The sequence below is a fragment of the Lathyrus oleraceus genome, chromosome 5 (genome assembly GCF_024323335.1).
Source record: "Lathyrus oleraceus cultivar Zhongwan6 chromosome 5, CAAS_Psat_ZW6_1.0, whole genome shotgun sequence".
Taxonomy (NCBI): Eukaryota; Viridiplantae; Streptophyta; class Magnoliopsida; order Fabales; family Fabaceae; genus Lathyrus; species Lathyrus oleraceus.
In genome coordinates, this window is record NC_066583.1 from 98,030,982 (window position 1) to 98,056,626 (window position 25,645).

A 25,645-nucleotide genomic window follows, 5' to 3' on the forward strand; every position below is an offset into this window, starting at 1 on the left:
TGAGCTTGGCTTCTCGGATTGGGTTGGGGCTGTCCAGGGAATGTACCAGTTGGTGCAGCAGTAGGTGCTTGTTGTTGAGCTACTTGAGATATTTGCGTTTCCAGCATTTTGTTATGGGTAGCCAGGGCATCTACTTTGCTTGCTAGTTGTTTAAGTTGTTCGCCAGTGTGTATGTTCTGGTTTAAGAAATCTTTATTGGTTTGTTGTTGGGAAGCTATAAAATTTTCCATCATGATTTCCAAGTTGGATTTTCTAGGGGTATTATTGTTAGGATTCTGTTTCTGATATCCCGGAGGTATAGATGGGGCTTGATTTGGAGACTGTCCAGGTGCGTATAAAGCATTATTACTCTTATATGAGAAGTTTGGATGGTTCTTCCAATTTGGGTTATAGGTATTCGAATAGGGGCTTCCTTGAGCATAGTTTACTTGCTCTGTTTGGATTCCAGTCAAGAGTTGACATTCCGCAGGAGTGTGGCCTTGGATTCCACAGACCTCGCAATTCTGAGTTATAGCAACCACGGCTGCTGGAGGTGATACGTTTAAACTTTCAATTTTCTGGACCAAAGCATCCACTTTTGCATTGACGTGATCAAGGTTACTTATCTCGTACATGCCAGTTTTCGGTTGAGGTTTTCCACATTCGTTCGTTCGGTTCCCCACTGATAGTGGTTTTGGGCCATGCTCTCGATAAGCTGGTAAGCATCAGCGTAAGGTTTGTTCATTAGTGCACCACCTGCAGCGGCGTCTATTGTTAACCTTGTATTGTATAAGAGACCATTATAAAATGTGTGAATTACTAACCAGTCTTCCAAACCATGGTGTGGGCAAAGTCTCATCATGTCTTTGTATCTTTCCCATGCTTCGAAAAGAGACTCGTTGTCTTTCTGTTTAAATCCGTTTATCTGGGCTCTTAACATAGCTGTTTTGCTTGGCGGAAAATATCGGGCAAGAAAAACTTTCTTCAACTCGTTCCATGTGGTGACTGAGTTGGAAGGAAGAGATTGAAGCCATCTTCTAGCGCTATCTCTTAATGAGAAAGGAAAAAGACGAAGTCGAATTGCCTCTGAAGTGACACCATTAGCTTTAACAGTATCAGCGTATTGGACAAATACGGATAAATGAAGGTTTGGATCTTCGGTAAGATTTCCAGAGAATTGGTTCTGTTGCACAGCCTGCAACAGTGAAGGTTTAAGTTCAAAGTTGTTTGCTTCGATTGCGGGCGGAGCAATACTTGAATGCGGTTCATCTTGCGATGGAGCGGCGTAATCTCTAAGAGCACGAGCTGGTTCTGCCATCTCGGTTAAAGAAGGAAAAATGTTTTTGAAATCAGGAAGGTTTATAGGAGGGAGATTGTTTTCAGCACGATATTCCCGAATTCGTCGTAAGACTCGGAGATATAGTTCGATATCGTTGATTCGTAAATAGAGCGGTTCGCCTTGAGAGCGAGTGCGTGGCATACAAATCAACGAAAGAAAGAAAATAGAAGAAAAAGAAACCTTAGTCTCTACAGCGTAACGGAAGAGTTACGATATCGATTGAATAAAAGTCCCCGACAACGGCGCCAAAAACTTTATCGCTCGACTGGGTGAGTCGAGAATGGGATACAAACCGCAAGTGCACAGTTCTATCGCGTAGTTTTAAAAGATATCGATCCCACAGGGACTTATGAATCGATATACCGTTATCTAAGGTTACTACGTAAATCTAAGGTGAAAATGTTTGATTGTTTGGGAAAAACTAAGAGCTAAACTAATATCTAGATTAAATATTAATAAGACGGATATCGGTATGTAGTTCGTCAAAACTAGGGAATCAAGTCTTTGTCGGTTTCTTGGTTTTAAAATGAATCGTTTCGGTTAACTTTATTGGTTAAAGGTTCTATCTCAAACTCTCGCTCTGTTGAATAAACCATGATTTTATATTAATGTTGCTGTCACTTATAATTAAGTCAAAAACCATATTTTGAAAACAATAAAGTTGCAGAAACTCTTTTTAAGAAAATACTGACCGTTTTAAACACCCTTATCTCAAACTCTCGCTCTGTTGACTTAGGTTATATAATTAAATCCAAATGCTTAACTCTCGTCCTCACATTCAATCTTTAAAAATACTTTTTGAAAAGGTCAGAATTTAATTAACTCTAAAACTTGCTCTCGCCCTGATCTAGAATTAATGCCTAACTTACACTGTCCAGTTAAAATCTCAAACTCTCGCTCTATTGATTTTAACTTCTTTATGTCTTTTACTTTTGTAAAAAATCTTGTTATTAAACCTGTAAGTTGAGACCGTAAAAAGATTGATTTTGATTTTAAGTTTAGGTAGACCGACTCAGTCTTGATCCCTTATTCTGCTTACTTTACATACCGATACCTAGGCAAATTAGCCAGACATGCTAAATAAATAAGAATTTATATCATGCATAAACAGACTCATTCCAGGCAGATAATATAGATAAATAATAAAATAAAACATTAAAAATTAAATAACAATTAAAGAACCTGAATGCGTAATACAATGGTCTTGAACACTCCACCACAAGCCGGTAGGATTTGTTCTTGGATTCTTCAATTAAACAGTAAATTAAATCAAGGAAATAAAACTGGAATATAACGTAAGGTTAAATCCAGTATAAAATTGCACAATAGTTTCCGGTGTAGAAACTATTATGCGAAAAATATCTAAAAGCTAAAACTGGAAAGGTAAATTTGCAAGGGAAAAAGAACGTAAAGCTTGCAAAAGAAATAAATAAAATAAACAATGCTGGAAAAGAAAAATAAGCAAAAGGCGTGAAAAGAAAATTTGGCAGAGCTTCGGCAATGTGAGCGTGAAAAAACTGGTCCCGTTTTAGGTTTGTGAGATGGCTATTTATAATAGTGTTGGTAACTGCATTCCGTTTCTCCCATTCTTCAACGTGGCTACATGCGCGGCGTGGATATAGGAGACCAACTTCTCAACGTTCCTCTTCAAGTCTTTCTGAGGGCGTGACTTGCGCCAAAAAGCTAGTGGAATGGTGTGACGCTCGTCACACCATGTGTGACGCTCGTCATAGTGGTGCTTCTAGTGTGACGCTCGTCACAACCCTTGTGACGCCCGTCACAGGCACAACGTGCGCTTTCTTTGGGCTGGGCTTGGTCTTTGATATTTGTTTCCTTTTTACTCCTTTCTACACCTCCTTTTCTTCCCTTTTTCACTTTTGCTTCAAAATGGATACCTGACATAAATAGTAAGGAAATACTGCATAATATCTGATAAAATGAGATAAACTGAAGTAAATGATAATATAATCTAATTGAATTAAGTCTTAAAATGTGATATAATTTCGTGTTATCAAGTACAATATATTTTTCTGGAAATCGCATGATTTCCCCTTGTATTGTTAGTTTTTATAGTATCTTTCTTCAGCAACATATTCGTGGACCAACTTCAATGGTTTTTATGTTAATTTTGAATGATATTTTCTGAGCTTTTAAATGATATATAAGATAAATGATGATATATCAAAGGTAAATACAATCTTAACTTTGTTCAATGTTGATCTTTGCCACTTTGTCATGATCGATTGTTGTCTTCATCTTTTTTTATTTGTTGATCATTGTTGACTTTCTCTTTTTCTTATTTTGTAGATGTATTTCTCTTCATCAAAATCCAAGTCAAGTTCAAGGAGAGGCTCTTTTTTACATTTTTGCAGTAAGGTTGGTTCCAAAGCAGCTTACATGGTCGACAAATGTTCATTTACAGGAATAAACTTTCAAACACCTATGTGTAGCACCTCAAATTTGCACCTACCTTCTGTACATTTTCATATTAGGACATTAACATAACATAGTCCACTGCATAACATTGCATTGCCCATTTGCCCAAGTGCAAGTTCAACTGACAAATTAGGTCAAACTGGTTAGGAGATCAGTCAATCAAGCAAGCAAGTGCAATTTCCTTTGAGACAAAGCCCTAGGGTTGGTCCAACATGTTCACATGACCTAGGGGTCCTTTTGAAGTGGTTTGGTCAAGGTTTGGGTGCTCAGAAGTCATCAGTCGATGTGCAGTCCACCAAAAACCCTAGAAAGTCAACTATGGTCAACTGTAGTCAACTGTGCCTGATTTTATGGATTTCAAGGTGGGAGATGGTTTGAAAGTGTTCATTCATGTCCATACAAGTCTCATTTGACATTTCAAAGATCAAGATTGAAGAATTTGAAGTCAGACAAAAAGTTTCCTAAAATGGCAGGTGACCTGTAATTTTCAACTGCCAAAAATAGAAAGTTTTTCTCCTCAAATTTACATCATCATACAAGCTTCAAATGAAATTTTGTCCAACATGAAAGTTGAAGATCTTGCTCTCACCTTTCCAAAAAGTCCAAGAACACTCATTTCTCATTCATGGTTGGCAAGTTATGATCAAATCATTCTCAAATATTTTTGAACTTCAAAGTGGCATATCTTCCAAACCATTTGGCCAAATTGGGTGAGGTTTTTTGCTACAAGTCATATTTGATGTGCTCTATCCAAATCTTTCATCACAATTCACCAAAAATCTTCCAATCGAAATGGTCTTTTTCCAAGTGCATGAATTAAAAAAGAGGTGAGTTGAAAAATGGACTTTCAAATAAATCATTTCCAATATATTCAACCAATGGCAAATGTTCAGAAATCATGTTTGGGGTTTGTTTAAGGCCCAATTTCGTGCATTAACATGCACCCCATGCAATTTGGGTGGTTTTTAGTAAATTGTCAAAAACACTTCATTTGAGCTAAAACCAATTACCACTTGATTAACCAAGCTTAGCAATGTTAATCCAAGTATATAGTGCATCATTTCTGGTTGAGAAACCCTAGCCACACTTCACCAAACCAGATCAAATTCCTTTTTCTCTCAAGCTCTCATTTTCTTCACTTGACCTTTTTCTGAAAATCTCCAAAGGAGCTCGTGCCCTGCTGATTATTTCATCACCTACAAACCCCTTGGAAGCATTGGCAAGCACTAAAACACAACTGTAAAGCCATTCCAAGTACTGTTCTATTGGAGCTTCTCATATGGCAGTTGCATTGTCGAGCTGGAATTGAGGTAACTGGGCTTGCAATACTTCTCCATTCATCATCTGGGACCTTATTGGACTTCTGTTTCTACTAAACACGACCAAAGGACCACTGTTCCATCGTTACTCCTCAAATCAAGTAAACTTTCGATTCTCTTCATTTTTAAAATCATGTAGTGCTTCTTATAGATCTTTTTGCCATGATTATGCTGAGCTTTAAATCGTGAGAATTGGTTAAGTATCGAGAGAGAAAATTGGAATTTAAGTTTGGTTGTTAAACTTTATTTTGCATGATGCTTCCATTTCAGCATGATTTAGGGTTAATGATTGTTGGTTTGTTGTTGTACATGATGAGATGATCACATTGGTATGTCGCTTTTTGATTTTTGTTGCAAAGTGTTCTTGCTGGGATTTTGAATGAAGAACACGTACTGTAGCGTGAAAACCCTAGAAGAAGGTCACCCAAAATGTTGTTTGATCCTTAAACCGTGCCATGCATGTGTTTTCCAGGTTTCTGGGCCATGTGGCCATTGAGCGTGTGACACGCCTTAAGCTGGAACGCAGCGTTCCATTTAAGTGAACGCCAAATTACTAAATTGCCATTGCCGTTTATATTATTTAATTAATTCATTTTCTTTTCTCAATTTTTATTTCATTTTGCATGGCCATCTTCAACAATTCGTAAGTTGCTCAATTTTAATCCAATTTTCATGGGATTTTTTGTGGATTGCTTCTCTTGATCTCTAGTTTTTTATGATATTTTTTCCAGATTTTTTGCACGTGTGAATTTTTAAATGTGCTAGGGTTTATTCATGTGTGTCCATTTTGTGTATGTCTTGCCAAATTGTTTGTGAAATGATGATACATGATCCAATGCCTCTCAAATTTTTTGTACTTAAACTAGACATGTTCATGGTGATTTTGGTGTAGAGTTTGTAATTTTCTCATTGCTGGTTATGGAGATATGATTTTTTGAATAGGGGTGTGACAATTTGTGTCACACCATGCATGTCCAACTACATGATTTTAATTACCATGCTTATTGAACTCAAATTGGTCTGAATGTTTGCATGAAGATACTTGTGGATGTCTAGTTTACATGTGATTTTTTCTGGAATTTTGGAATGCATTTCCTATTTGATTGATAATTTCTCCCCTGTTTGACCAAATTGTTGACTTTTGTGACACATGATGCCATATGATTTGTGAAATTCTCATGCTTAATTGGATGGACTTGAAATCTGACATGTGCATTGTGAACATCTTGAAGTACATCATGGCTTTGGCCCCATTCATTTATCATGTGTTGGTTCTGTTTTATGATTAATTGAAGTTGGTGCATGTTTTGATGCTTTGAATGAGTATGCTTGAACTTGCCTTGCCTTTCTGAATTTAATTTCCCTACTCCCTTTGATCCAAATGAGCTGAAATTTGGTATGCCTATCATGTTGTGGATGATGTTTGACCATGATTTATTTGAGGAATTTTTGAAATGTTTATGATTAGATTTGAGTTGAGTCATTCTGTTGACTTCTTTGAGGTTCTATTTGCCATGCTTTGACCTAATCTGTTTGTGAAATGATAATGATGAATGATATGAATGTGATACCACTTGGGTTTGCTTCTTGATTGAATTGTCTTGACTTTGGGCACTTGTCCCTTGCTGTTTTAAACTTTTTATCTCCTTTTGACCCTAGGCTTGTCCTAGTGGTCTTGTTGCTCATGTTTAAGCTTGTTGTTTCAGGTTAAGCAACAAATACTTCAAAGAGATTAATACAAGTTGAATGAGTTTAATTATTTATCATGAACTAACTTGTTTGTTTTGTAGGTTTTTTAGCTCACTTGATTTGAGCTTATGCTTTGCACACATATTTGATTGTGTTGTCTGTTGGTTTATGCTGTTTGTTTTAACTTTGTGTCTGGTATACTAATTGTGTTTGACTGATTTCAGGTACTTTAGTTGCTATTAGTTCCTTGTGAACTTTGCTTTGCTTTGCTTGATAAGCAATTTGCATTGAGGTATAATTTCCTTACTCCATGTAGTCTGGAAGACCTGGCCTGTTACTTGGCCAGGCACCTGTCTGAAGTCCTCCTTAAGAGGCAATGTTTGTGACTGTTTACTTTTGTCCTTGCACATATTCAAAGACCTCCTAAGTGAAGAGGCATTGGTAGATATAAGGGATGTGCAATCCATCCCCTGCTATTCTGTGTGTCATCTGCTTTGCTCACACCACTGTGTTGATGCATTGCAGATATTAACCCAAGATCATTGTACATTGTGTCAGTCATATGTGTAGAAGGGTTCCCACTTTCTGAACCCACACATTCTTGTCTTAAGCTCTCCCAGGCCAGGGATAAGAGCTGTGAAGTCTCATCTTCACTCACCTTTCATCAGCTTCACCCTAACTCTCAATGTTAGGGTTAAGAGCTAACACTACCCAGTTACAGTGGTTTGTTTGTTGAGGTTGATATGACCCCTCGACTAAAACCTAACCTTGATTGAGCCCATTGCTTGCATATAGTGTGTGCTACTTGTGCTTATGTGTTTGCTTTAGCTTGCTTCCTGTGCAAGATAGGTTTGCTTTAGCTTGCTTCCTGTGCAAGATAGGTTTAGTTTGGCTTGCTTCCTGTGCAAGTCATGTTTAGGATAGGCTTGCTTCCTGTGCAAGTTAGCTAGAAACCTTAACTTAGGGATGATTTTGCATGATAACATCTAGGCTCGAGTCGTAGTCTCCCTAGTTGTGTCTCCCTCTGTTATCTGGTTAGGCTAGTCCTGTGATCCTCATACCAGATGAGGTACGTAGGCAGGAGATGAGCAGATCTCTCCGGGCGCCTGTGTCTTTGTTTTGTGTTGTTGTGTGCTTAGAAGTTGATGTAAGTCCATCGAGTGGCATTCGGGTTCTAGTGTGGGTTTGTCGGTTCGGATGCTGATGTAAGTCCAGCGATTGGCATTCGGGCTCCACGTTTGCCTTCTTGTGTGTGTCTGGTTCGGATGCTGATGTAAGTCCAGTGATTGGCATTCAGGCTCCACGTCTGCCTTTGCCTGTGTTTGTTTGTGTGCGTGTTAGCCGAGCTACGAATGCTCTGATTCTCCTTCGTCCAAAGGAGATACGTATGCATAGGATGCGATATCCTAGCGAGCATGTGTCGTTTCCCCAGTTCGAACTACTTTGACTCTGATGTCTATGCTTGATAGACTAAGTAGGCCCAGGATGCGGTATCCTGTCGAGTCAGTTTCAGTCTTGTTTGTTTTCTTGTGTCTCTTTCAGCCTGTGTAGATGATTGTTTGAGCAGTGTTTTAGCAACCATTTTCCTTCCTATCGTGCGTGGATCCCGTCGAGTACGACGGATGCGTAGGGGTGCTAATACCTTCCCTTCGCATAACCGACTCCCGATCCCATTCTCTTTGGTCGCGAGACCATGTCTTTTCCAGGTTTACTCTGAGCGTTTCCTTTCCCTCTTTTGGGATAAATAACGCACGGTGGCGGCTCTGTTGTTCTTGTTTCCCGCCGGTTTTTCGCGTAATGCGACACTATGCACTATTACAAAATGGACTTTTCGTCACACCCTCACTTCCTTCTTACTTTGGTGAGGACACTCGCCCCGGTCAATCGAGGTGTGAAAGACGGTCTGCTTACCGGATTCGTGGAGGTTTATCTTTTGGCATACGGTCGGATTCTACTAGGGCCAAGAGGATGGTCAGACAAATGTGAGATTCCTTGAGAGGCTCGTCACCCCAAACCTCATGAATGGAGTTTGGCTTGCTTCCTTTACCTGATAATTTTCTTACAAAATGACATTGTAGGGAAAGGGATTAAGTATGACTGTCGACCAAAGGCGTCTTTGATGAGACTTCGCTACCCCAATACCAGAGTATGGGGTATTGTTCCTATGTACTATGCAATGAATTTATTTATCCTGCAGACTCAACTATGGAAATACAGTAGTTTGGCCACGTCATACCAGACGTTGATGCCCAAAGAATGTCATCGATGAGTTTCCTCTTATTATCCATTGCATCGGTGAAAACTGCCATGATTGTCGGGTGGCTCACACTGTAGTTTGTTAACATTCTTTTTCTTCGAATGTATTTATGTTTGGATATCTTTATTCCTTGACGCACTGCTTAACAACCATATGGGAGAGATATCTTACTAGGAGGTCGCCTTTGAAAGAAACTACACTTTGGATCTAATTGTTGAGGAGAAGGTGTGGTAGAGTTGAAACGTCTAACACTTTGCATTATGGAGGTGTGTAACACCGTCCACGGTAATCATTGCTTCAACTGCAGATGATTTTACACTAGAAGTTCGTTTCACTTTGCTGTGATTAAGTATATTTAGTTGCAATACGAGCTTCATCACAATCTATTAGATTTGTCCTGAGGTAGTCTATGTTCGTCATTAGGATGTCCTTCATTTCCTGAAGAAGGTGCCCAGGTAACGGATCTTTGCAAGCAGTAGCTATAAACTCCCCATATCTTCGAAGTTGTCACAATGAGTATCGCGTCAACAACAAATAATTGAGGTAATGTGATATCATAAGGTTGATAAGGCATCTTCAGTATGATCTTGAATACCATTACTTCCGCTCTTTGGTAATTCTAGCGTAGATTTGCATTTGTATATAGGATCATTATTCTTTTACTTCGTGGAATTCTCATGGGAATAAGAGATATGGAAATTCGATGAATCGTAGTTGAAACGATGATTGGTGGATTTAACACGAAGGATCTTCTCATTTGATTATGAGCGCTCTTGATTTGGTGATCCTCGAAGGTTATGCACTGGCGAATGAAAGAGCGAACGAGAAATCGTGGAAAATGCGGGAATCAAATATCGATTTCCACAAACGACACCATTATTTCGTCCCATAACCAGAATTCGATGCAGTTGATGAACTGGAGGCCTTGAACTAGAGATGTTGATCTTTGATACATCGTACGAGGTGGACTTGCAAGGTTAACACTTTAACTTTCAGATTAGTTCAAAATCTAAGATGAGTGCAGTGAAAAGTGGATATCAAAGAATGTACCTTTTTTTTTGTGAACTGGATTTATATATTGGATCAAGTAGACTGAATTTAAGGTGGATTAGAAATCAGCTATTTGGGTCTTTAGTCGACCAAATAAAATATGAAATATTAATAATATTTTTGAACCATTTAAAATTATTCTATTCGTATAAAACACTCAATTCAACAACTACATCTTTATATTAAAAAATAGAGTTTTTTCAAAAGAAAATAATTTTTTAATATAAAAAAAATTATTGTTACTTTTAAATAATAATTATCTTTTTGACTATTTTATCCTTAATTTTTTATTAATTCTTTTGATTTTTTTCTTTCTTTATAATAAATAATTATGAGTAATTTTTATGATCAATACTACTTTAAAAAATAACAGTTAAAAATAATAATTTTAAAAAAACATTTAAAAAGAAAAAAGAATCGCAGGGGGTCATTGTTATTTAATGTGGGTGTTACTAGTTTTCCACTAACACATCACAATTATTCATAAATATAATTTTAAAAGTATGTAAGAAAAAGAAAGTCTTTCCGACAAGATAGCATTTCTAATAACTCAATTGGAAAGACGAGATTCAGCGACAAGGGCAAGGACTGAAGAGGAGAAATTATTAAACATTGTGGTGGACATATACCGACGGCAATGTATCACATTGCCGCCTTCTTGCCGCCCCATCAGCAGCATAATAGTGCATGATTCAATTGTTATGGAGAAAAGATGCTAACTTAATTGATTTCTTAACTTTTACAGTGATTGCTTGGTGCTTTTTTTCCAAAGGGAGTGCTTGAAATTGATTGGTGGTGCTGACAGTAAATGTAGATGTAAGGAGAACTCTATGCCGGCCATAACTTGGCCTCTTGGTATTTGTCTTATTAGAACATGTTAAAAGCATATAGACACAGTTTCCACTTTGTTGTTGAAACGGCTTAAGGAATATTATACAAACCTTGTGAAGGATCTTACTCTCATAACTTTGGATCCACTTTCCACTTTCATAATCCTAGGAGAAAATGGAAGCATCTGATCAAACACTTGTTTGTGTGAAACAAGTGAAGCAACACATAACTGATGAATGGGATGAGAGCATGCCATTACCAGGAGACATCATTGAAGGATTCTCAACAGAAAACATCGACGTTGCCGATGAATCCTTTTTGCATGCAAAGACTAGTTCAGAGTTTAGTTCACAGCTTGGAAAGATCAACAGTTGCGTCGAGTCCATATGGATTAAGGTTAGAAGGGGTGATAGTTTGATGAAACTGCAGACATGTATTGTTCAACAGAAAGTTTCTGTTCTTAGACGAAAGTATACTATCCAAGCCATAACAGATCATAGACATATCGCAGATTTAGCCGATCTAACATTAAACCAGTGCATTGAACTGCAGGGTATAGAAATCTAACCTTATGATTAACTTATAGTATAAAAACTTTTTACACCTGCAATTAAACATTCTAAAAACATGTTTTTTTTTTGTGTTTTTTCAATTTTTGCAGTAATGACAAGGAGAGTAATGAACACGAAGGATCAAGGATTCCGCAAAGACGCGATAAAATATGATTGGAAGATGAAAGTAAAAACATATCTGCCTTATCAATGCTCCTCAGTTGTAAGCTCCATTCTATTCATGCCACTCATCAGTGAGCACTGCATCGATACCGTTACGGCTAGGTGCATGGCCTGGTTTAGTGCAGCAATTTCCTCAGGGGTCCCTCTTGTTTTTGTCAATATCCAAACCGAACTAATTCCACCTAAGGTAGTAGTATGTATACTTTTTCTTCAAGTTTCTTATAGTACATACATGCATTAATGTTGAAGCAAAGAATCAAACCTTATTGTATAACACAGGAAAATACCAATCTCTTTTCTAACCAACAAATCCATTACACTACTCAACTAATTCATGGTATAAGGTTATGGTTTCTACCTGGACTAAAAGAAATTGCAATAGAATTGATCCCTCAACCAAACGAATCACGCTTTGGAATGGAAATCAAACGAACCGAAGAGGTACGTAATCAAAATATTTAGTAACTTCTAAACACTATACTTTATAAAATGTTGCTTACGAAAAACACATGCATTATGCAGGGCTTTGTGTGCATCTATTCGGTGACGAAGGACACGTCAGCAGATCGCAGTGGGTTAAGAGAGCTCCATGAAGAAGCAACTGCGAACGGTTTCCTTCTTGTGATCTCTCGGTTAGATGACAAGAGCACAATACCTACAAGTGTTTGTTCTGATGGTCTTGTACATTGTTGTGACCATGCTGAAATTAAGGACCTTCTCATTTCTGCAATAGATCAATATGCGACGATTCAACTTCACGTCATGGCTTACCCAAACCAAACTCATCCTTCTCCAAATCATTCTGTTGGATTTACTGCTCTTTTACCACCAGAAAGATCGTTCGCTACTCATCCCTATGATTAAGAGTTCTCTCCACCATTTCATTCCTTCCTTAGAGTACAAGCTAGTTTGCAACTTAGACAGCATCATTAGCCTTCTGGCATGATATCAAGTGAGTCATTTTTGAAATCATGTATACTACTACTATCATGAAATACTTTTGTTGGAGAGTCTGAGGTAGAGGTAGACAGGTAGTCCAAGAACAAAATACATAGTAACATCTTCCTAAGGTTCTTAACGAACCGGAAGATGCATATATAATAATGTATTATGGCTTTTAGTCTTGTCCAAGGAACAAATTTTGCATCATTGAATCTTTCTATTTGCGTCTCTTTTTACTCGGGCCAATAGAAATTCTCCTTGATTTTTCCTCTTCAAATATATGGTTGGTTAGTCCTTTATTGTTGTCCTTTAAAATAACTTCTTCTTTTACCAAACAATGTAGAATGTGTAGAGTTTTCCTCATGAATATGACTCCTTCATGTTTGTAGCACAAAAAGAGATTAATAGTTGCAATTTAAATAAAAATGATCGAGTATGGAATATTAAGAATATATATATATATATATATATATATATATATATATATATATATATATATATATATATATATATATATATATATATATATATATATATATATATATATATATATATATATTTCTTACTAAATTAAACAAAAGGTTCTTATTGGGTTTGAATTGGAAATAGTAATTACATTGAAATGATTTTTTAGGTTTTTTTTTAAAATAACAATGTTTTTTAAATTAAATTCCTAAATAATTATTTGTTCAAAATAAATATAAAAATAACTACGTTTGCAAACAGATGTGTCAGTTGAACTGACGCATCCATTTACATTTCAAAGGAGGCGTCATTGGAGTTGGCGCATGCTCCCAATAGCCATGCATGTAGGCGTCATGCCTCTTGACGCATGCATGTATGCATTGGTGTATGCGCCAATGCATCAGGCGCATGCGACTTTAATAATGTTTTTTTTTAATTTTAAATGTTAATTTAACAATTAAATAAAAAAATATTGATTTTATTTATTTATTTATGTTTTAATAAAAATTACATGGAATTTATCAAAAATTCAATGACTGCCCCGATTGAAACATCTCCCTGTTCCACATCCAGGTGCGTTAGTCTGTCTTCGAGGTCTCCCACGATTCTCCCGAGGTGTTTGGGATCTTTGAATGCTAATATGATCCAATGGTGGCTGGTGTGAAGGTCCATCGGTATTTGATAGATGTGTCATCATTTGTTCCCAATAGCTCGGGGGTTCTCGTCAACGACGCTTCCGTAATTGAGTTCGGTGTCCATGTTGTCATAGTTGGGTCAATGTGGTTGGGTGAATTGTGGACGGTATAGTTGCCCAAATTGGGACATTGAATCATTTTGGAAACGAAGCAATGGTTTCTGGGGTGTACTATAGTTAAACAATGGTTGAGTGTTATGGTGATGGGATGTTTGAGTGGTCACGGGTGGGGGGATACAATGGCATGAATTGTATGAATCATATGGGCTATAGACTGTTGTGTTGGCTGCGTATGGTTGTTGGTGGATAAGGTTTGATTCTTGGTTTTGAGGTTGGGTGTGTGGCATGAGTGGGTTATGAGGTTGGGTGTTTGGTTGTTAGATGTATGTGGTAGAGTGATGGTGTGAGGTTGGCCGTTGGGTTTGGATGGTGTGACATTGTTGTTGGACGGGGACTTGTTGTTAGGCGTATGATGACGAACCAGGTAAAGTTTTATCATAAGAAGATTCGAGATGATGATGATGTTCATCATATGTTTGTCAATCACGAACAATTTGGGTACAACGATATCGAGTTGTATATATTACCACAACAACAACAAGTGTCTCAGTTCATTGATCAATCACAAGTGTTTTGTGAAACTGATGACGACGAACAAGCTGAGGTCAATGTTGTAGATGAGGAAGAAGAAGAAGCCGAGTTATTGGTTGATTCAATGGTGAATGATGAAGAAGAATATGAGTCATTACCAGTTAGTCATGTATATTGTCCACCCAAACACATGACAAGCTTGAATTTGGGTGCCGATGAACCTTCATCAGATATATTTTACAATTCTTATGTGCAAATTCAAGGATCATTGAAAGAATGAGACACATTTCGCACAAAAGAAGATTGTGTAAAAGCTATTAAAAGATTTCACATGGAACTATCAGCTAATTACAGAGTTGATAGTTTAATGCAATGAGATACATAATTTATTGTCGAAATGAGCACTGCCTTTTCAGGTCGTCAGCTTCGTACCGAAAGATGAGTGATTCTTGGGAGATTGGATCCATGGGTCTAGTTCACACATGCATGTTCAAGAACCCAATGCAAGACCATCGGAAACTTAGCTCTCAGTTAATATGCGATGAAATTTTGTCTGTCATTAGCGACAATCCATCGTTAAAGGTGAGTATAATAATCTCGCATATTGTAGCACAATACAACTATACTCCATCATATATGAAGGCTTGGATAGCTAGGACAAAGGCGGTTGAAAAAGTGTATGGAAATTGGGATGAGTCTTACAAACAACTTCCAAAATACTTGTTGGCTCTTAAACAGTATGCTCCAGGGACTATTGTCAAGTTGGGAACGTTGTCGGCGTATACACCAGACGGGACTTGTGCTATTGGAAATGGAATATTCCACCGTCTCTTCTGGGCGTATCAACCATGCATCAAAGGTTTTTATTTCTGTAAACCTATTATACAAATTGATGGTACATGGTTGTACGGGAAATAAAAAGGAACGTTATTGATGGAAATGGCACAAGATGGCAACAACAACATTTTTCCAATCGCCTTTGCCCTAGTTGAAGGGGAGACTGATGAGGGATGGAGTTTTTTCCTAAGAAATCTCTGAATGCATGTTGCTCCTCAACCTAACTTATGTTTGATCTCTGATCAACACCCTTCAATAGTCAGTGCATACAAAAATATTGATAATGGCTGGCGGGATCCTCCGCCGATGCTTGTCTTCTGCATTAGACATATCACTCAGAAATTTATTCGGGAGATCAAAGACAAAACATTGGGGAAGAAGGTTATCAACGCAGCTTATGCATTATCAGAACCTTATTTCAAACACTACCACGAAGACATCAGATTGTCAAATGCAGATGTAGTACAATGGATCGACAATATTCCATTGGAGAAGTGGACTAGGGCATACGACAATGGTCAATGTTGGGGACACATGACAATAAATCTTATGGAATCAATGAACTCTGTCTTCAAAGGCATTTGAAACCTACTTATAACCGCTTTAGTGTGGGTAACATATTTTAGGCTAGGGGCGCTGTTTGAGACTAGACGTTCCAAATGGAGTTCAGTGTTGTAATTTGGGCAGTTGTTCAGTGATGCTTCAATAAAATTCATTAGACACGAAGTTGCCAAAGCAAACACACACGTGGTCATGGTGTTTGACCGTACTAAAGGTTGGTACAGTGTTGCTGAGTCCATGGATCACAATGAAGGCATGCTGATGGGACAATATAGAGTGGAACTAGATAGAGGTTGGTGAGACTGCGGAAAGTTTCAAGCCTTTCGTACGCCCTGCTCTCATGTCATTGCGACATGTTCAAAGGTTCGAAGGGATCCATCCTACTTACTGTCTGACATTTACAAAGTCATAAGCCTATCCAATGTTTACAAAATTAACTTTTTAGTAGTTACAAAAGAGGATTACTAGCCAGAATATCAAAGGGGCATTCTCTGACACAATGAAGTTATACAAAGAAAGAAAAACGGTAGCCCAAACAACACCGTATTCGAACCGAAATGGATATGGCGAACAAAATGGTTCGATTATGTAGTTCATGCCGTCATCCAGGTCACAATCGTACTAACTGTCTTAGTGTTGGAACGAGCATAACAAAATAATTTTACATGTACCTTTTGCAATATATAAAAAACAAAATTTATTTTATATGATAACTTTGTGAGGAAATACTATCACAAACAAATACAACACATTCAACACACAATCAATACATAAATAACAACACAAACAACTACAACAATTAATATACCATTACTATAACTAAGCGATTACAACCATCAAAACAATTTTGAACATATTATGCACCCTCCTGCGAACATCTCTGTCAGTCTTAATATCCACTCATTCACGCACTTCTCCATTTTGGTTGAACGTAGATTCAAGCCATTGAATCCTTCTAATCCTTTCATCATCTGCAATTTCTCCTTCTAACCTACGGTCCAACGTCCGATTAAGATGTTCTAACGAATCTATATTCCAAAGTCGAATCTTTATCGGCGGTGCGACTGCTGAAAAGATTAAATCGTCATTTCTCTTGTGAATGTATTCAGACATGATTAAAGAAAACAAAATTGAAGGTGATTGAAGTAAAATGAAAGAAAATGGGGTTGGAGGGTAAGAAGTTGTATGAAAAAATATGGGAGATGCGCATGGTATTTATAGATGAACCATGAAATGCATGCGCCAAAGGCCTAGACACCACACACAAGCACACATGCATGCGCCAGATGCATGGGCGCATGTGCTAAACTACACATGCATGCACCAACAACCATGACGTCTCCATGCAATGCCATTGGAAGCATGCGCCAATGGAGATGGCTCCTCCTTTGAAATGTAAATGGATGTGTCAGTTCAACTTGCGCATCTGTTTGGAAAGGTGGTTATTTTGATTTATTTTTTTTAAAAATGGTTATTTAGGGATTTAATTTGAAAAACATGGTTATTTAAAAAAAATCATTTTTAGAGCTTATCTTGAAAAAGATGTTTGGGATGAGTTTCTTTGATGATAACTTTTAATTTTTATAATGTTAAAAAATCCTAATTCCTAAGTGACAAATCCTATAATCTTAACAAAATTCCTAATTCGTTTTCAAATTTAAAATCAAAGTTATATATTAACAAGAAATCTTAAATGGTTTCAAGTATTTATATTTATTTATAGAGTACAAACACATAAACCTTTACTCAAAGTATTAAAATGACGAACTTCCACTACTACGTAAAAGCTTTTCACAAAGGTTGGAAAAAAGAATATCACAACGATGTGTGTAAGACCCCAATTTTGACCCTAAGATCCCTCATGCTATCTCATCATTTGCATTGGCTTTGGGATCACCCCTTGACATCCTCCTTACCCCTCATTCATTGGGTTTGCATTGGGAGAGATCACCAAGCACATATTGATTGTATCATACTTTATTTTCTTTTGTTTACTAACTAAAATACCAAAAATATGTCTATGTATAGCTTTGTTTCTTTTGTAGGTAGTATGTGCATCCATCTATGCCTCATCAAGCTCACAACTAGGGTTTGAGACCCTCATGCTAAGAGATCAATCAAGAAATGGTTCACATTGGTTCTAAACATCATATATGGATCCCCATGTTATTCATTTATCATTTTGATCAAGAGTTCATCAAGAGTTTGAAGCTTGTTTGCCTTGAAAGCCCTAGTTCATCTATGTATCCTGTGTGACTTCCTCAATAAGTTTCTCCAACAATTGGTCAAATATTTCAAAGGATACTTAATTACACATCATCTTATGCATATTTGATCCTCCATGACTCCTAAATAACAATATAACTTCAAGTTTGCAAGTTGGTTCAAAGATGTTGACCAGAGAAAGTCGACTGGTCAAAATTGGGGTTCCCTAGACCCTATATCCTACAAATTTTGTCATATGAAAATGATCCCAAGAGAAACGTTACTCCTTATAACATTCCAAACAACTTTCATGTTTACATTAAGAGCTAGTTTTTCTTGGGAAGTCATTTTTTATGGTGAAAGATTATAGGTCATTTTGTATGTGCCATAGTTAGGAGGTCAACTTCCAAGGACCATAACTTGCTCAATATTTATGATATGAAGGCCATCCAAGTTTCATGATTAACTTCAAGATGTCTTATCCAACTTTGATTCTTTGATAAATGTCAAATTCAACTTGCAAGGGCATGTTCCAAGAGGAAACGTTATAGGTCATTTTGGGTCATCATCATTGAACAAGCAATTTTCCTCAACTTCTAAAATGCATAACTCCCTCGTGCCAAATCCAAATGATGTCAAATTTGTGACCATATTTAATAGGGATTGAATAGATACAACTTTGGTGAAGAAACCATATCTATTTGGAGCTCATAGCAAAAGTTATTCAAGGTGGAAGAAGTGGTCATTTGACTTGATACTTAGAAAAATTTCAATTATGTTTGATTTATCAAACTTCCACCTCAAAGCTCATCAAGATACAAGCTCAAAATGGAAAAGTGTTTAACATAAAAGTTATTCCCCTTGATGTCACCTTTCCAAAAAGTCCAAGATCACCTTATTTGACAAAGATTGAGGGACTTGCGCATGATTCCTTTTATAAGTTTGTTTTGGCAAGTTTTGAATTCAAATAACCATTTACTATTGCATGCTTACATATTAATGTTTCAGTACTCATTGTGCATGAATTGGAGCAAGATCACATCATGAATTAGGCCCAAATCAATGCCCATGCATCCATGCACCAAACTTGCTAATTTTGGCAAAATTTCAAATGGTGTAGAAAGCATTTACCTTGCCTATTTAAACAAGTGCATTGCACCAGGACTTCAGAGACACCTTTCCCAGGCCTTGCCAAGTGATCCTAAAACCTCACACCATAGAATTACTTGAAGGTTTCTTTGAAATCGAGTTTGAATTTCACCTTCTGTTTTGAGATTCAAACTCCAAGGATTCATTGTCTTTTTCATATCAATTGGTCACTACAAGCAAGATGAGGAAGAACCAAGCAAATTCAGATCAAGATCAAGCCAGATTCAAGCTACCCGAAGGTGATTTTTCAGAAACTTTAAGCTTTCGATTCTCTCTCATTTCTTCACCATTCTCTTTGATTTCTGGTTGACTGAAGTCCTACCAATGTAGGTAACAAGATTGAGTTGCTTTGAGGTCAAATCGAAGCAACTCAGATCATGAACCTCAAATTCCAAATCCATGTATTATTCAATATACTTGGAATTAGAAGAAATGGAGGCCAGATTCGAGCTCCTGAGCATTTTTCCTTTAAAACCATGTCCTTACTTTTCATTTTTATGGTGGTTTGTGGTGGACCATTCTGGTGAGGTCCATCGAAGAAGATGACCGGAGCTAGGGCTCCGGTGGTGCGTTGGCGCCTTCCAATCCATCTAATCTCTTTAAAATGTTTTAATCTTGGCCATTGGTTCTGATTACCATTGGTGTGGCGCATTTTGACTCAGGTCTTTGGTGGAGCGTGCACGCTTAGCCATTAGATCTGCCACCTCAATTAATGGGGGAGATCTGATGGCCCTTGTTTTTTTGAATTATATTTTATTTTTTGAATTTTCATTTAATAGCCTTATTTTATTTAATTCATAGAAATTTCATTTTTAACCCAAAAAATATGAGACTTTCACCAAAAATCTTTAAATATTTTTCTCTTCCATATTTTGAATTAAAATTATTTTTGGGATTAATTTTAGTATTTTTCATGAATTAAATATTTTGTGCATATTTTTAATTGTTTTATAATACTTATGACTTTCTAAAAATTGTGATTTTTTTTATCTAAGGTCATTTGACCTTGTTTGACCTAAGATAAATCTCTTAGTCATTTATTTGGTGTTTTTAAGGGATTTGAGGTTTTATCCAAATTAAAGTGCATTTTAATTCATTTTAAATGTGGTTTTTAATTGATTAAATGTTTAAAAATTATGCTGAGCCATTTTTATGGTCTTGTGATGTTTGACTTTCTGTTTGGGCCTTGGTCATGATTGATTTGACTTTTGTTTGATCAAAACCATTGAATTTAGGGGATTGATGAAATGTACATTTCATCTTCCAAAGTGAATGGATGGTATTGATCAAATGAAATTCCTCTCATGATCAATTTGTGTTTCTATTTCCCCTTCCCTCTTCATCTTCATCCCTATTCTTTCTCATTCCCTCATTGACCAATGAAATCTCTTTATGTCTAAATGCTAACTGATTCATCAATGATTTTGTGTCAGATGAAACAATACAAGTCTGACTGAGATAGGTCGTTCCCATTTTTCTTTTAGTGTGTGGTATGTTTTAGGGGTTTGGTTCTTTGCACCAAATCTCTAACATGCATTAACACCTATATTTTTATTGTGTGGCCTCAGATAGTTGTGACTTCTACATAATTCAAATTACGATTGCTTAACATAGAGATAAATTTGATTAAGAAGGCATAACATTCTAGTAAGTGGGATTGTAAGTCTCCCATTTTTCATGGCATTGTGTGAAAACTTGACCTTTTTCCTTTCATGAGAGCTAGTGGCATACTTGTTAAATTATCCAAGTTGGATCCCTTCTCATGGAAGATGTCTTGGTTTAAGGATTCATACTTGTGAATGAATGGTTGAGTGTTCTCCAAAGAATGACTTAATAATTAAAATTCACCACTAACATTTGACTAACCCTTGACTAACTCTTATTAATATTGCTTTACTTTCAAGTCATTTACTTTATGCAATTTAAATTTAAGTACCTTTATCATTCATTGCCATTTACATTTCATGCAAATTATTTATGTTTCAAGTCATTTTCACTTTGCTCATTTGAGCCATATCTTGTATTTGTATATATTGTTTGTTTGCTTTTGTTTTGTTTATGGTCTTAGGACCTTAAAACACCTAATAACAAAAAAAGCCTAAAAAAAAATTGTTGGACTGTTGGGATTTGATCTGAACTTCTGGACTTAGGATTAGGCAACATTCTTTATGCTAAAGGACTTGGCCAATGCCAACTTTTGAAACTGAGCTATCTTTGATTATGCATTCATCTGATGCAAGACCTTGAGTGCCCTTGATTCATCTGCTACTTTGTTTTTATGTTTGATTGTTATTTTACTATTATTGCCTACATCTGATGTTTTGTTCTGAGTTGATCAAGGAATATTTCATTTGATACATTGGAAAACACTAAAGACTGCTAGCTATTGGAGTGCTTGCTTGGATATGACTATCTTTATTTGATGCATTGATCTTCATGATGTCTAGATATTGCTCATTTCTTATTGCTTATTGCTTGATTAAAGTCCAAAGAAAAATGGGTTTCTATATGACATTCTTGTCTGTTGGATTGCATCCCATTGATCAGATCTTTTCAACTCTTAACTTTTAAAATTTTGCTTAGGGTAGTCTCTTCATCTCCTCCCACTTCTTTAAGTTCAAAATCTCTCACTCTTTTCAAAAACTTTCTTTGCTTGTGATTTCAAACTTAGACATATTTTAATGATTAGAAACTTTGGTCTTATGCCATTGAATTTTCAAACTTTTTTCTTAAATTAAACTTGTAAATATACTTAACCATATTGACTTAAATTTTAAAAGACAAAAAGAACTAACAACCTCATTCAAATCGTTGGCTTTTTATGCCCTTTTACTTAAACTTTTTGTTAAAATCAATTCATCAGCTTATTTGAAATTTTTACCACGAACTACGGGGTTTTAATCCCTCATTTTTATGTTGGTACGTAGGCATAAAACCGAAGGTCTTGTCAAACACAAAAAGATAATCAATGAATTCTTTTCTCATCCCCACACTCTTTATTTTATCAAACATCTTTTATACCAAAAATATATGCACACATAAAATATGGCTCCCTAGGAGTATCTAGGACACTTTGGGTGTTAACACCTTCCTTCTGTGTAACCAACCCCCTTACCTGTAATCTCTGGCATTTTATTAGTTTTGATTTGAAAACTTCTTATCTTTGGATTTTATTCGTGCTTTTCCGTTTTCCTTTGGAAACAATAAAAGTGCGGTGGCGACTCTGGTTTTATTGACGTCAAGTTTATCCATAGCTTGATGGTCACGAATTTACTGCTACAATGTGCAACCGTAATTATAAACTAGTTAGCAGGTTACCTATCACAATAGTTACTTTAAACAAGCGTTGTGATATTCTTAATGCATAACATTTAACAACGATTATACTAAACAACCGTTGTGATATATACACTGAGTTTATTATAAATTATTTGGAATACTTATTTCACTAATAATCACTAAACATATAACATTTCAATATGACCTAGAACGTTATTGTCATACCCTAATTTTGTCCGGGTAGTTCAAAAAAAATTTTAGGCATTCATAACCAGAGAGCATGGTACATAAACTCAAAACTTAGGGATCTTTACTTGATCGAAGCTTCACAAACCCTAATCATGTCTAACATTCAACTGTGTGGCCTCCTAACCTTAATTTTACATAGCTCTTCATCATTCATGGTGCTTGGTTTCGTCTGTTTGATCAAAAGTTCGCTCAACATTCATATGTTCATAACTCTTAGTTCTAGTCTAAGCTCTTGGTTCTGATGGGTTTAATTCTCTATGGTTTGTGCACTAGAAGATTAAGGATTCATTTGATCCATCTGGTCTATTATGCGTGGTTCGTCATATTGACAGGTCTATGTCCCTGATTCTTTGATGAGGATTCGTTTCAAAGTATCACATGTTATTGATCTTCTGCTTGGTTGGGGTTATCATTAGTGCAATAGCACATGTCTTTGATTCATGCATATCATTCGTCCGTACAAGTTTATTAAAGCCCAGTGTGATAAAATTCAAGAGATTGATCGTGCCCGTTGGTTTAGGATTGGTGGTTCATTCAAAGTTATAGCATGGTTCATTAGCCATGTTCATGTGGTCAGTTCAAGTCATGTTCAAATTTATCATACATTTTTAGTCAAAACAGGGTCCAACAAAACCCAATTCCAATTCTTTGTTCCCATTTTTCGAATCCATTTTGCCAATCCATTCCATATCCATAATAACCATAACTTTTAAATCATTCCATTAAAACATATTTCAAGTCCATATTTCATAGCCAAAGTCCAAAATGATGGTTTTAAGCAAGACAAAAGTGAATTACAACAAGATCTTATTTACAACAAAGTAATTCAACAAGTAGTGCGCTTGTACACCATTGTCCATGCCGTTCAAATCCAAACTTCAACCTGCAATCGACCCAAACAAGTACCAATAAACCAAGATCAACTGTGCTGCAATGTTTTGAAATATGAACCAACAACAAAATGGTTTCAGCAAGACAATGGAATTGATAAACTCATGGAATTTATGGGCATAACATAAACCGGACTTACAACACGAGGCCAAGAACGCATAAACTAGTGTGAATGGGGGGTATACACCAAAACTGAACCCACAATAAAAAAATACCTAAATCATACATGTTCATTTACAATATCTTGGTATTCCTAAATGAGTTTCTACAAATGACCGAATCATGTTTCAAAATCCGCGAGCTACGACGATTTGGCTACCATGTTGCAAAAAAAATTGTACTCCGCTTTGTCCGAACAAACGCAAACCTACAGTTTACTCTCCAACGAAAGATTCAACATTTTCCTTCTTCTTTCTCAAATTTCAGCTTTTAATTTTCATCTTAAAATTAAAAGGTATTTCAAGAGAGCCCGTATTTTTCATTTTTTATTTGTTAAATATTGTGTTGATTTTTTTATTTTATAACTAACATTGTTAAAAAAAAATCTTCAAGATTCATCAAGATTCAAGCTTCAAGCTTTTTTTTTGTCTTCATTGAGGTATTTAAGCAATTTATTATTATTATTTTTTTCAGATATATATATATATATATATATATATATATATATATATATATATATATATATATATATATATATATATATATATATATATATATATATATATATATATATATATATATATATATATATATATATGTTGGTTGTTATTGTAGGATAATTTTTTTTAAAACAAAATTTTATTAAAATAAATATATCGTTAATCCAAAATTAATTTATTAATATATTTAAACATATTTTTTATTTAAAAATAGAATAATTTTTCATAATATATTATTCAGTTTATATATTAATTTTAGTATATATTAAAATGCAAAACAATAATTATAATTTTTTATTTAAAAATATAATTATTTTGTAACGTGATTTTCACTTCACAATTTTGGCACGTGAAAATCACGTCGCAATTCACCGTAATATTTTCTGTCATCACTACTACTGATTTACAACAAAATAAAGTGGAAAAACCTGCGAGTATCACGTGACTACATAGAGTTTTTTTTAGTGACCATAGTATTCACTCCGTCCCATACTCCACAATATATATTTATATATATTTTATTTTATTATTATTTACACATACTAATTTATTAATTTTATTAAATACATCATTATTAAATTTATACGCACTTTAATATAAATGCTTGTTTATTTCTTAATTCAACAACAATATCTTTGAATCTTTTTAATGTTTTTAAAAACTTAAAATGACATGATAAATTACAATTGATCGATTATTTTTTATTAAAAATATGAATAAACAAATATGAGTATGCATATTTAGAAACTCATAAAATATATGTACGGGTACAAATGTTACTGGTCACACGCGTATGAGTTTGGATACAAAGATTTTTTCAACCACATAAGTATTATAGTATATGTCCAAAGTCTATCAATTGTTATCTCTATTCATATTTTCAAAATTATAATTTGAATCTATCAAACAAATCCCTAATTACTATTTTAAAAATTAAAAAAACAGTTTTACAAAACAAAACTAAATAGACCTAAATTCTATTATAATTTAGTTTTAGAAAAATAAAAGAACAAAGAATAAAGGCATCATAAAAAATATTTGAAAAAAAAAAAAGAAAGAGAAAAAAGAAGAAGAAAGACAGGAATAATGGTGCCCTTGCTTAGTGCGTCTCCTTCACATATCACCCACAGGTAACGAAAAAGAAAGAGCAGTCGTGAATGGGATGGATCACATGAAGGAAAGAATCTCATCATTCTAATCACATGATTGATTCTCATATTCATTTTTCACTTCTTTTCGTGAATTCTTTAACTTCTTTTCTTAACCCAAAACTTCATAAATATAAATTAATTTAGCTCTTGAGTTTGGCTCTATAGTCACACATATTATGGTAACTGTTGTAATATTAAATTAAACCTTCAAATTAATTACAACTAAGTTAAAGAAAATTATTTAATCATATGAAGACAAAACCGAGCCACCGAGATAGTAACTGACACGTGCCTATTTCCTCAATCCTTAAAAACCTCCCTAAAATCTACATAACCTT

At 35.5% G+C, this 25,645-nt stretch overlaps 2 protein-coding genes and 1 pseudogene across 2 annotated transcripts; all 3 read left to right on the forward strand.

Moving 5' to 3' along the window:
- The first annotated feature begins 812 nt into the window (after positions 1-812).
- LOC127089205 (uncharacterized) lies at positions 813-912 on the forward strand (annotated as a pseudogene).
- A 10,162-nt stretch (positions 913-11,074) lies between these two features.
- On the forward strand, positions 11,075-11,875 carry LOC127078975 (uncharacterized). Its single transcript, XM_051019393.1, has 2 exons — positions 11,075-11,453; positions 11,562-11,875. Exons 1-2 carry the CDS (start codon positions 11,075-11,077, stop codon positions 11,873-11,875), a joined length of 693 nt encoding a protein of 230 aa, XP_050875350.1.
- On the forward strand, positions 11,813-12,857 carry LOC127087889 (uncharacterized). Its single transcript, XM_051028808.1, has 2 exons — positions 11,813-12,075; positions 12,157-12,857. The coding sequence occupies exons 1-2, from the start codon at positions 11,875-11,877 to the stop codon at positions 12,496-12,498; spliced, it is 543 nt and encodes a 180-aa protein (XP_050884765.1). The 5' UTR covers positions 11,813-11,874; the 3' UTR covers positions 12,499-12,857.
- The last annotated feature ends 12,788 nt before the right edge of the window (positions 12,858-25,645 follow it).